General features: G+C 38.1%; 2 protein-coding genes across 2 annotated transcripts; one reads left to right on the top strand and one right to left on the bottom strand.

Annotated features, from left to right (window-relative positions):
- Nucleotides 1–1,078: 1,078 nt before the first annotated feature.
- Nucleotides 1,079–2,260, bottom strand: LOC145889707 (intelectin-1a-like). Its single transcript, XM_082980710.1, has 3 exons — nucleotides 1,919–2,260; nucleotides 1,601–1,861; nucleotides 1,079–1,309 (listed from the first exon to the last, which is right to left on the bottom strand). Exons 1-3 carry the CDS (start codon nucleotides 2,159–2,161, stop codon nucleotides 1,079–1,081), a joined length of 735 nt encoding a protein of 244 aa, XP_082836836.1. The 5' UTR covers nucleotides 2,162–2,260.
- A 3,771-nt stretch (nucleotides 2,261–6,031) lies between these two features.
- LOC145889018 (uncharacterized) lies at nucleotides 6,032–11,818 on the top strand. Its single transcript, XM_082979892.1, has 19 exons — nucleotides 6,032–6,100; nucleotides 6,174–6,297; nucleotides 6,661–6,741; nucleotides 7,062–7,133; nucleotides 7,369–7,464; nucleotides 7,530–7,577; nucleotides 7,683–7,724; nucleotides 7,854–7,913; nucleotides 8,059–8,118; nucleotides 8,479–8,541; nucleotides 8,621–8,677; nucleotides 8,901–8,957; nucleotides 9,227–9,277; nucleotides 9,485–9,688; nucleotides 9,795–10,031; nucleotides 10,094–10,764; nucleotides 10,840–11,065; nucleotides 11,133–11,615; nucleotides 11,676–11,818. Exons 1-19 carry the CDS (start codon nucleotides 6,032–6,034, stop codon nucleotides 11,816–11,818), a joined length of 2,844 nt encoding a protein of 947 aa, XP_082836018.1.
- Nucleotides 11,819–12,427: the final 609 nt, after the last annotated feature.

Raw genomic sequence — 12,427 nt, 5'->3', positions numbered from 1 at the left:
TCGCTAGAGATATTCTATTGCATCTAACACATTGCCCGTCTGGAACGCTGCTGCTTGGGTGAATAGAAACAATGGTCAAGAACAACAAGTAGCTAGGAACATTAAACTGAACTTGATCGTGTTGTTATCAACATGCAGAACCCGCATAAGATTTCTGATTGGTTTCTCAATCCACAGAACGATGTACGCGATGGCAAGTTCAGCGAGGTCTTGTCTAACCAGCTCAATAACAAGCTCCGTGAGGATCTGGAACGAATGAAGAAAATCCGTGCCCACCGAGGTCTTTGACACTATTGGGGTCTCAGAGTGCGCGGCCAACACACTAAAACCACTGGTAGACGTGGTCGTACCGTTGGGGTGTCCAAGAAGAAGTAAACATATGTCTACCAAACCCCAATTTTTTTTATTTACGGGGTTGTTTCTGCATCGCATAGTAACAGAAACCTTGACGATTGTGTTAACAAGCCACACATAAGTTACTTCTTGTCTTAGTGCCAGCAAACGAACAATGTTTGTTGAAGTTGTTGACCCGTTAAACCCAAATGTCGCACAACACCAACCTACACCGACTGATTCCTGCACACATTTCGTAGCATTTTTTCTCTTTGCTTCAATTTTGCGCTCTTTGAAATGGTGTCACTCGTGATGTTATAATAATGCACTGCCCATTCCGATTGTTACGTTTTTATTAAATTATAAGTTCATCATCACAGTATTCGCTTCTTTTTGGTTAAATATTTTGGTGAAGTAATAGCTCATTTATTGTTTTGTATTTTTTCAAAAGGTTTATAAACACTGATACTTTAAGCAAGTTCTGATTGGAATTAGCACCAATGCAATTTGTTTCGATTGTTTTGGTATTCTGTCTTTAGTATGTGTTTATAAAGAAGGTGTGTTCAACATATATTAAACAGTGATTGGCGTCGATATGCATTAACTTTGCCACATATTACGTGCATTTCTTCGCTCCTCTCTTGCAGAGAAAACGAAGCAAGGCAAATGTCAGCAGAATTTATTTTATTCTTTTTTGTCAAATTTAAAATATTAATTACGAATTAAATTTTCGCCCATTCGTCGATCACCGATAAAACATTAGGAATGTGGTTTCTATCAGGTATTTGTCAACGCTCCATTCAACGTGTGTTCCGTAACCATTGTTGCTCCAACCGGCGAAATCTCCACAGTGATTAATGTACTCGTTGTAACCGGTTGATCCGATACATGCATCTGCATTATTCAGTGATGTCTCACTCACTTTCACACCGGGGCACAGAGCATATGCGTCACGGTTAGTGTTAAGGACCCTAAACTGCAAAAAAAACATATTTTAAATCCATGTTTCTAAATCGCCGGTATTTTACCCGTTCCAGATAAATGTTTTTTTCTCATTAAATGAATTCCTTCGGGTTCGAAATTAATAATTTATACCAAATTAAAACTTCTTTTGTATTAAAACTTATCATTGCATTTTAGCTTAGATTTTACAGAATTACAGGTTATGAAAGTTGTTTCGAATTTTTCAGCAAAAAGGTTGGGAACAACTGCTTAAAACCCATTCATATTTATAGGTCAAATGGGTAGGTTGATCAGATAATCTTACATGTATATATCCTGGGGTAAGGTACGGTTGAATGCTGGGACCGAAATGTGAAACCAAATCACCACCGTTGCCTTCATCAAACACCACAGGAACCGCTGGACCGTAGTCTGCCGGCCAAGCGTACTGAAGGGAAACTATTGGGTAATAATACTTGTATAAGTTGTACAAGTTGCCGCTGAACATATCCAAGAAATCTGAGGTGGTTCTGTATTTGAGATAGGAACTCTTCCTCCATTCCTCCACCGGAGTTTCGTTGGGAACCTGGAAACATTTAACAAGAAAATCGTGCAACCAAAGTCACATGCAAAGGTTCCTTACTTGCCAGATCATGAGGTTTTTTGCATGGATATCAAAGTAACCTGGATTTTTGAAATCATCGTTAGTTGCAGAAACAACACTTCCGAACGTATTTTGATTCATCCAATTATCTGCTCTCGGTTGTAACGACGATAAACCTTGCTCACTCGACCATCTGTCCCCCTGTGTACATCTACCGTTCGTCTGAGCGTTGTTTTCGTGAATGGAAGCGATGAGAGTCCAACCACCTCCATTCGTTAACATGTCGCAGTAGGTCTGGTATTGGAACCCCCTCGAGTCTTCCAACGTGTAGATCCCACTTAATGGTCGACTGATCGAGTTCAGAAGGACGTCCTGACACGAACTGTTTGAGGCTAAACGATGAAACTATTGTTTGAGCTCTCAATGAATGAAACAAACAAAAAATCAAACCATTTGAGAAATAAAAAAATAAATAAAAACTAAACAACAAACAAAAGAAACAAAATAACATGAACACCGAAAACATCATGAAGGTTATTGAGTCAAGTGTACGTGTACTCCTAATTAATTGTAACATTAACTTTCAAATAGTTGTTATAATGGTAGAGTATGGATTTCATCCATCAACATCACGTAGCTCCTTGTTCTGTTTGTATCAACGCCAAAGTTTAAACTGCGAGACAATTTAAGCCTAAATGAGCTCATGTCAAATTTCTAATCATCACGCTTTACATGGGTTTGAAAACCGTACGATAAAATCCACTGCAGAAATAACAATATATTCACCTGCAGAGACGGTCGTGAGCATCAGCAACAAGCTTAAACAAATCTTCTCCATGATCGCAATCGTTCTCTCTTGTTACAAGAAGAATTTGTAAGAGCTTCAGTTTTTTCGGCTTATAAATACATGGGTGGTGGCCACCAACCGATGTTTACCTTTTTCCTCAAGCGTGGAAAACTACGTGACAAGGTGATGACAAACCCACCCATCTTTCTGCATTCAAATACTCTGTGGTTAATTGTGAGAATTTAATGTTTTCTATTTTTTTATATCAATTTTATTGAAATTGTTGTCAGACTTTGTGCATAGATTGCTACAGAACCTATAGAACGCACAGAAATATCAAACAGACTTCGAGCACATTATTTCGTTGAATATTTGAATTTAATCACGGGTGGTTTCATAAACTGAACACTGAAAATAATTGACGACTTACAGCCTTTTGTTTCCACGTTTGATGGATTTATTTGAAGCAAGTTGCAATAAGATAAAATACGCACTAAACTTTGCCTTTACTAACATGTAACAAGAATTAAATAACATTAATTCCAGCAAAATCAGAACAGAAAGTTCAGATACAAAGTTTAAAATTTATTTTAATAGAAATTTGCCAAACGTTGTCATGCTTATATTAAATATATTGACATTACAAACATGCGATGAACGATAAATTACACCACGGCGATATTATATCACTCCCCACTGGAAAAGTCAATAGGTTTGTCGTAAGTCGCATTAGAGACCAAGGAATAAGTCAATATTTGTCAAAATTTTCAGACTAGCTTTTACAGAACAACAGTTCAATTACTTTTTGTGATGTGAAATTACGCAGACTGCTCGGACGTTTGCAGAACTCATTTACACGAGTTTGTTTCCCGGGAACTTATGTGCGGTGTAAAGTGCGTGAGAGACAGAACATCGGGATGTGTTGGCATTGTGATGTCACGATGGCTATAGATGGATCTGGAGAAAACGCGTCGTTTGCGAGGATAAAATCTCTCCTTTTATTTATTCGTGGGATTTCTGGATCATTATTTCCAAACCTGTGGGGCCTCGACTTAAAGTTGGGTTGCCTGAAAGTTGTTTTAGTGAATACTAAACTGTTCCTACAGAGAATAAAGAAAAACACAGTAGCGAACCCAAAGGCAAGGAAATTACGCGACGAGAAACGTACAAAAGGTCGCAACACCTAAAGCACAGCGGGATACAACTGTTTTTAACGAATGGTTGATGTTTGTTATTTTTCACCAGAAGAACGAACAGTTTAACATCCATCAGGTTACCTGGTAGTCAAAACCTATTCTGAGTTTCCAGTAATATTATCGGTATTTGGTGATTCGTTTTTTATTATTACGTCAAAATCGCTGCATCACTTTCATGCTTGGGTGGCGAGAATCAAAATACGATATTGTAAGGGACAAAAAAAATTAAAACTTGCTCTGGATTGAATTGGAGCCCTGGTGCGCCGCAGCGGTTGCAACCCCTCTCTCGCCATCTCGTGCGGCCTGACTATAAAATAACATGCCAACCGCTTCCGTCAACCCGATATCTTAAACGAACAAACATTAGAATTAACCAATATCTGATCGCGTTATCGCAGACAAAACAAAAATTCCATCAATTTTATACACAGTTTTGAGGCAATATAATATTACGCTCGAGTTGCTGGACAGGTTTTGTCCTGCAAACGTCGAGCGTTTCACCGCATTTTTTATTCCACTGTTTTTGTCGTCTCCCAACTATTTCGGGTCTATGGCGCCGTGTAGTGAGATTATTTTTGCATTTAAATGCGACAACCCGACTTAAAACGTCGAGCGCTGTTTGTATTGCGTTGTGTCCTCGTATGAAGACACAGAGTTCGCTTCTACTGTAGTTTGACACAAATCTGCAAAATCCCTACATTGAAAAATCTTCAAGAAATGAATTTTGAAATCAAACCGATGACGTCACAGGTCTCATAAACCTTATTCGTTTTGTGATTGCTGTGACTTCTTGAGTGATTTGTGACATGTGTGCTGTGGCATGAGTGGTTTGTGACATGTGTGCTGTGGCATGAATAGTTTGTGAGATGTGTGCTGTGGCATGAGTAGTTTGTGACATACGTGCAACGGCATGAGTAGTTTGTGACATATGTGCTGTTGCATGAGTGGTTTGTGACATGTGTGCTGTGGCATGAGTAGTTTGTGACATGTGTGCTGTGGCATGCCATGTTACATCACTGATGACAGCAGAAGGAATAGGGAACAATTATCAGCGGTTCAGTAAATGATGACAGTTACACAAAGCCTTACTGTGGCCACATCAACCGAGGCACCCGACAACAAACTGAAAACCTGAACAGGATTACGAATAATGTGGGTTTGAATCCCGGTGTACTAAAGGATCTCGAGGATTTCTTGATTGAAATTCAGATTTCTTCAAACATGGGTTTTTCAAAAATGGTTTGACCGCAGCGTTTTGTTTGACGAGATGTGTTTTGCTTGCACCTCTGAAGTACTTGGATGACGTAACATGGGCATATTGTTCATGCTGACGTCGGTTTTACCACTGTAGTAATTCAAGTTATCAAACCAAGCCCATTACGTGGTCAAAAACATGTATGCTCTTGTTTCCCAAATCAACAAACCTCTCATATGTTTGTCCCAACCATGGTATTTGCGACAATACATGATTTCAGATGGATGTTAATGTGGAATTGTCGGTCATTTTCTACCATGTTTCTCAGTGAGACTGCTGTGATCAACGGTTTGAGAGCAAGATAACACACTGTCTTACTTGTCATTCATATTATGAAGTCCTTTACTTTTGCGCAATGTTGGCGGCATTCATGATTGTTGAGGGTTGCTTTCTGTTAGAAATATTCCATTGTTTTTATTGTCGGCCATGAAGTTGTGTATTTGTTACCTGGGAACTAACGTTGATGTCGCGATTGTTTGGTTTTAACACAGAAATAAGCGATGCCGTTCTGCCTCCATTAAAATTTCAGCACATTTCAACATAAAAGGACGCACTGTCACTAATCGTCAACCACTCTCTGTGGGTATTTTTTCATAATATGAAATTTTGTATCAAACATGAAACAATGTGTTATCTATACCGTACTTGATTTCCTGCACCAGCTTTCCACCAGCAATTCCCACATTTCTTGGCTGAAATATAATAATTTTGATAATAAATTTGATGCTCTTAAATTAAACCGTAGCAGTGATTATAAGGTTTCTAATTTACATAGAAAATAGGCAGGACCGCCTATTTATAATACCAGTATGTGCAGATATCGTTTTCACAACCTTTTGCAAGCCTATACCAAGGCAGGTGTTGCACTCGGGTTAGTAGAAATTTACGGACCAAGGTACGGACATAGGAGCGAGATGGCCAAACACATCCTGATGTGTTGCTGGGAATGTGGAGACGATTTGTGTTCGTTCTTCACCACGGAGGTAAAAACACGGCGTGACGTCACGGTTTGGAGTTAAAACGTTGGCATTAGATGTAAATAAATGTGTTCAACAGGTTGGCAATTGGTACCAGGTGGTGTTAGCACATAAAAATATTTATTGGAACAAAGACTGTAATTTCGTATTTAAATCAGTGATTCTCACCTACTTAGACGTAAGAATCAAAAGCAAAGATTCAAGTTTGTAAGGAGTCGCATAAAAACGACACAAGTTGATGAGAAATGACTTGAAGAGAAAAACAAACCAACAGAACGCAGCAAAATTACACAAGTAGCTGTTGAGAATCAACTGTGATCTTTAGTAGTAAATTTAATGTCTCCATAATAGGTATTAATATTTACAAAGTTATATATAATAAACATGCTTTGCAAGATATAGTTTAAATGAGTAAGTTCATCAGTGGAACCGGGGGGAAATGACGCAAATTTGGATTTTATTTCCATTATTTTTGTTAACTTTACCTCATGCTTGTTCGGAAAGTAAGTTTTTATTTCAAAAACATTTATTTTTGGCGTTTGAAAATGTTAATGATTTATTTACAGGCATACAAATTTTAATAGGACCGGGGAACAGAGTCAAAATTAATCCACCAATCTCATGTGGGGAAACGATTAACGTACAGAGTACGTATCTGTGCTCACCAATGAAAACACAAATACCTCGTATTTCAACTTGATTTATTTGCAGATAACAAGTTGAATGCGATTGACATTACATACAACACTAGTGACAGTAAGTATTCAAAACATTACTTGTGAAACAATCATTTGTATTCCGTTTATTTCAAAACGAGAAACTTAAACAAACCTGCAGCATTCATTAAACTCATTATGGAAACTTTAACGGATTGATTTTAACAATTGATGTGTGACGTCATATAATGTCTCATTATTACGAAATATAACAACAATACGTCACAGTGACGTAACTGTTTTTCATACAGAGTATTGTCAATACACATTTCATGAGGGAAAATGTTACAACGCAAGTCAATACAAAATTGCTGCTAAATACAGTAAGCACTTGTTTATTAGAGGTGGTTTGTATGAATTTTGTTTTCACTTTTTTGTATGAATAAGAAAACGAAACGCGTTACATTCGTTTTTCAAACTAAAGTTTCCAAGTAGACCTACTTTATATTTATTTTATCACATAAAGAGAAATTTTCTCGCAAATATCGGTAGTTTTACCGTAAATTTAAAAAGCTGCCACTTAATTCTCCACAACAAAGAAACTTTAAAACTTTGCAGATACTTCACCTGAATCACACTGCAATATTGAGAACATCGATGATTGGAATGAAATCTCCAAGAATCTCTACCAAACGTTCATGACTACCTTAAAAAGTAAAATCTATGTTTACATTTCATGTTTACTGTGTTTTTTTTCACAACATTCGATTTTAACCCAGGGACAGGTGACAAGGTGGTGTTTGAGGCTCTCCCATGCATTGAACAAGGTAATATATTAATGTATTCTCTATGTAATAAGTACATAAACTTATGTTTATAAACAAATAAATAGTAACTAAGGTTATATATTAAACTGTACTATTTACCGACAGGAAATCAGGAATACGCCATTACAACAGAAACTACGAACAATGGTAATAAATACCTGAACTCGACTTGTATCCAAACTTAGGTTTTCTGCAGAATTACTGTAACTAACATAACAAAAATGTGTTGGCGATTTGAGTCTGTTTGCACTCTGCTGTAATTAAAATGTGAAACAGAATGGTGTTACAACTACACAACCGGAAAATGCTACGATTCCAAAAAGGTTAAATTTGCAGGTATTTCTTAAACTTCTATTCGCATGATTTCATATAAACGCAATACGTGGACAAACGTGTGGTCAGCGCATTGCGTGTAACAGCGTTTATTCAATAAGTGGTCGAACTTGATTATTAATTTATTGTTGAAAACATTTCTTCACAGGAAATTGTACTTTGAATAATTTGGAGAAAAGGGATAAGTTTCCGTGTTCCAGATTCACCGGTAATATTTTGTTGTTTAAATCAGGGCTTCTTTAAACATTTGAGTTCGCGACTTCTTTGTTTTGAATAAAATTTCGGCGTCCCTTTGTGTTAAACAGTCGCTCATTTTTTGTTCTATTCAAATGTAATTTTATTATAATCGGGTAAAACGCTTAACCGACCTAACAGAGTGACCCAACATACATGTTTGTAGATGTAATAAGTTAATTTTATTAAATCCTAGTTAAAATTCTACCGTTAAATATTGTGTACTTACTGTACTGTTGTTATGTTGGAAAATGCATCTGTGAGTTTTCAGTTGGCAAAAAAGGTTGATGTCAGTCATTCTTGCTACAACTAACCCCTTCTCTTTTACATACAGTATCAAAAAACGACAACCAAAACATATTTGAGATATCACCTTGCTTTGTCGACGACACCACAGGTAACATTTAAACCAGCATTAAATAATCTGTGTTCCGGATAATCAGAAATCCTTAACAATGAATGTTTTTACCTTAAAGTGGAAATACATCGACATTGCGCCAACTCAAGAGCCGAGATTCAGTTTAATGTGGGAGGTAAGAAACGTCGTTACCTTATATGGTGAAAGGTATGTGACCTCACGTAGGGGTAGCAGAAATTATGTGTTACATGTTACAACCAAATTTCCTCGAAGCGTACCACGTGTAGTGCAGTCCGTTAATTTTATGCAAAATATTTTAATTTTTTCTCTCGTTACAAAACTTTGCTCAAACCCCTTTCCTGCGTGTATTTCTAATTACTATGTTTTATTCATTGCAGATCATGCAACGTGTACAGTTTCCTACGACACGAGTAAAGATTGCTCACATATTCAAGGTCAGGGAAGTAGCGACATTTAATTCTGTTCGAGGCAAAATAAACAAAAGTTTAGTCATTCCATTAAATGAACCGATAAAGGGTTTGATTGCATATTTTAAACTTAGCAAGTTTACTAAAATTAAATTTATTCCCGTCCTGTGCTGAATCTCGCGAAAAATTCAGCAGTTCAGCAACAAAGAACTTACTTGCTCTAAACTTAGTGCAAAACACAAAACTTATTTTCTTGCTTATTGACAAAAATAACTTAACATTGTGCTGATTTACAGCATCCAGTAGCCATGCGGGAAACTACTGCAAGCATCAAAGTGGGCTGCCAGGTTAGTTGTAAACTTCGGTATCTTAAACAGCCATAATTGTTATGTGACAACCTCACAAAGCTTCTGTTAACATCAAAACGCATCAACTTACGTTTTTAATTCAATCGACCAATTAAACACAAGATAATTCTTTCTTAAATACTTGCGTTAAACGCATGCACTAAATTTACACATTAAATCCCACAACATCTTTTGCATATTTTGTAGCTTGCACAAAAAGTTATGGTCTCTGGCATCATTTTCTACAAACCGACAACTGTTCCGACATCGCATCTCAACTTCAAACTTGTGCCAAGAATTCACAGGCATTCACCTGCAGTTGCTTCAATAAACTCCCAGGATGGTGTGAAGATAGCACAAATACCAATATGACTTCAACTGTGGGAAAGCATTACTGGAGAATGTGTCAAGGTAACGAGAGTAAAACTGCCAAAACTATTGACAACAAACACAAACCGCTATCACATTATATAATCGCTTTCCGTTTTTTTTAACTTCGTGTCGTATGTGACGTCAGATGGAAATAACACTGAAATTCGGGTTCGTTTCTGCCCCACGTCAACCACAACCATGACCTCAGTACCAACTACCGATGCTGCGAGTTTTACCGAACCAACCGCGTCTAACCCGGTACAAACATCTAACCACCTGCAACTATTCACAACTACCAACCAACCATTGGAAACTACCCGTCTAGTTGATACAACATTAGTCAATACAACAATGGTAATAGATGGCACCACCCCCAAGCCAGGTAACAATTGTACATCACTAAAAGGCATAAGACCCGACATTAAGCGAAGTAATTATTTTTAGACCTGGTGATGGAAGCGAATAATTTCAACCCTCAAGATGCCGATGACGTAAATAATATTGAAAATCTGATCAAACGTATTGCACTATCTGGTCTTCCGCCAAACGAATCCATCCACGGTCATTTGTACGTTAAACGGGTTCAAATTAAAGAAGGGCAGAAGCAATTCACCACCATGCAGGAACTTGGCTCAGCGCTTATCCAATTTACATTACAGACAGACGGGTCGTCTCAAATCGTAGCTTCTGCGTTTGTATTCAACACAAACTACTCACAAGTGGTTAAAGGATCATCTCCCAACCGTGATTCTCTCATCAAAACCGAATACATTGTTCCTCAAAATTCCACCTTCGTTGTTATTATTGGACTAAAGGTCAACAAACCCAATAACAAAACCACTGACGATGATGAACTTCAGGGCAATGCAAGCTACACATTATCTTCACCTATACAAGAAACCACCTGCAGGAAAATCAACGATGACAAAAAGAAAATCAACAAGATGGCGCCACTTTGTCTCTTCTTCGACCGAATGAAGAAGGAATATTCGGATCATGGTTGCTCCACATCCCAGGATGCAGGAACTGGGAAGGTCACGTGCAAATGCAACCACCTCACCTTGTTCACCGTCCTCCTGGCCGTCAAAACTACAACTATTCCAAAGCATTTGAAGGTATGAGTTGTGTTCCCAACATGCCATGTAGTTTGCACCAACCCTAAGTAATGTATCTGTTCTTTGTGTTTCCAGATCACCACTTACGTCACAGAATCTGTATCCATTGTCTTCCTGGTCATCACCATAGTAACGCTGTATCGTAACCGACGCAGAAGTGACAGAGTTCCTGTTCAAACAAACTTGGCGGTGGCTCTCCTTCTTCTTCACGTGATCAATCTGTCACATGATCTCTTTACCATGCATGATCAGTCATGCATGGTGGGCACTGCAGTCAACCATATTTTCTTGCTTTGCAGCGGTAAGTGCTTGGCCCAACTAACAAGATACCTCATTTTGATCCTAATCAATGTGCTGGTATTCATTAGGAATGTGGTTTCTGATCGAGGGAATACGACTCTTCATGGCTACCTCCAATCCAATCAAATTCCAAGCCCAGGATTCAAAAGATCGACTCAAGTACTTTATGACCTTCGGGTGGCTTCTTCCCGTCGTCATTGTGGGAATATCCGCACCTGTGGGATTCCACTTTGGCGTCTACATGAAACCACGGCCTTATTACGAGGCGTGCCACCAATATCAAAACAACACTTCACCAATTCCCAAGTACGACAGATGCTGGTTGGCTCCCAACACTCCGGTTTTCTACACTTCCGTCATCACTCCTCTTGCTCTCGTCCTTCTCATTAACCTCCTTATCATCTCAAAGACGTCGTTTGTTTCTTTAACCTCCCGAAGGATGCGGAACAGAGGAGATGACCCTGATCAGGAAGGTGCAAAGAGAGCTGTAAAGACGTTCATTTTCCTCTTCTTGCTGCTCGGTGGAACCTGGAGCTTGGCATTCTTCACTGGTGAGTTACGAAGTTCCAGTGTATCTTTATTTGTGCTAAAAAATCCTTGCTGTGTTTCAGGAATCGGAAACGAAATCTCGAACGAGGTTTTCATGTACATTCACAGCTTGGTGAACGGGATGCAAGGATTCGTCGTCTTTCTGATCTACTGCGTCATGGATGACGTCATCCGATCGACAATCCTACCGTGTAGTAGGGCATGAACAGCATAAGGACATGTTCGATGAACTTTAAATTGCAAATATTCTCTCGTAATTTGTAAATATGCGAAACCTTGTTATCGGTACAAGTGCAAGTGTTCAATATTTCACAGTATTGTTCGTATTTCAAACAATATCACCCTTTGTTCCCTGCAAATATTAAACTTTCCAGTCAACACTCTGTTGTAAATGTTTGCATTGTTTTGACCAAAGTAATACAGCTTTACCAAAACAAAATCCCCATGTCGGGTTCACACATTTAACAATTTAGCGATAATTCCATCCAACCGTTTTACTTTTTATATTTTGTTTCTATGGTTTGAGCACTTTAGTATTTTGTGATCTCCATGCTTTAGCATTTAAATTTCTGCGGTTATTAAAACCGTGCTCTGCATTGTTAATCGAAATTTCGCTGATTCTTTCGCTGTATTTTATTTTTCGTAACTGCAATAAGTTCATAATTTTACGCAATTACAGCAAACGTTTGTGAATAAAACCGTTAATAAAATCCCAGTTGGGAAGGTGGAAGTTATCCTGTACAATTAGGGGAGGATTATAAAATTTCTATATGGGAGGATATAACTTTTAGCGCTTAAAATCTAACATGGTGTA

This window comes from Ascidia mentula, chromosome 2, assembly GCF_947561715.1.
Source record: "Ascidia mentula chromosome 2, kaAscMent1.1, whole genome shotgun sequence".
NCBI classification, from domain to species: Eukaryota; Metazoa; Chordata; class Ascidiacea; order Phlebobranchia; family Ascidiidae; genus Ascidia; species Ascidia mentula.
This window is presented reverse-complemented; position numbering and strand designations above follow the sequence as displayed.

Excerpts from the sequence above, each read along its gene's own strand:
- LOC145889018 (XM_082979892.1), top strand. The coding sequence starts at position 6,032 with ATGGCCAAACACATCCTGATGTGTTGCTGGGAATGTGGAGACGATTTG. Across the intron at positions 6,101-6,173 it reads GTTCGTTCTTCACCACGGAG|GTTGGCAATTGGTACCAGGT; the intron begins GTAAAAACACGG and ends TGTGTTCAACAG. Across the intron at positions 7,578-7,682 it reads TCTCCCATGCATTGAACAAG|GAAATCAGGAATACGCCATT; the intron begins GTAATATATTAA and ends ATTTACCGACAG.
- LOC145889707 (XM_082980710.1), bottom strand. The coding sequence starts at position 2,161 with ATGTTAACGAATGGAGGTGGTTGGACTCTCATCGCTTCCATTCACGAA. Across the intron at positions 1,862-1,918 it reads AAAACCTCATGATCTGGCAA|GTTCCCAACGAAACTCCGGT; the intron begins GTAAGGAACCTT and ends AAATGTTTCCAG. Across the intron at positions 1,310-1,600 it reads TTACCCCAGGATATATACAT|TTTAGGGTCCTTAACACTAA; the intron begins GTAAGATTATCT and ends TTTTTTTTGCAG.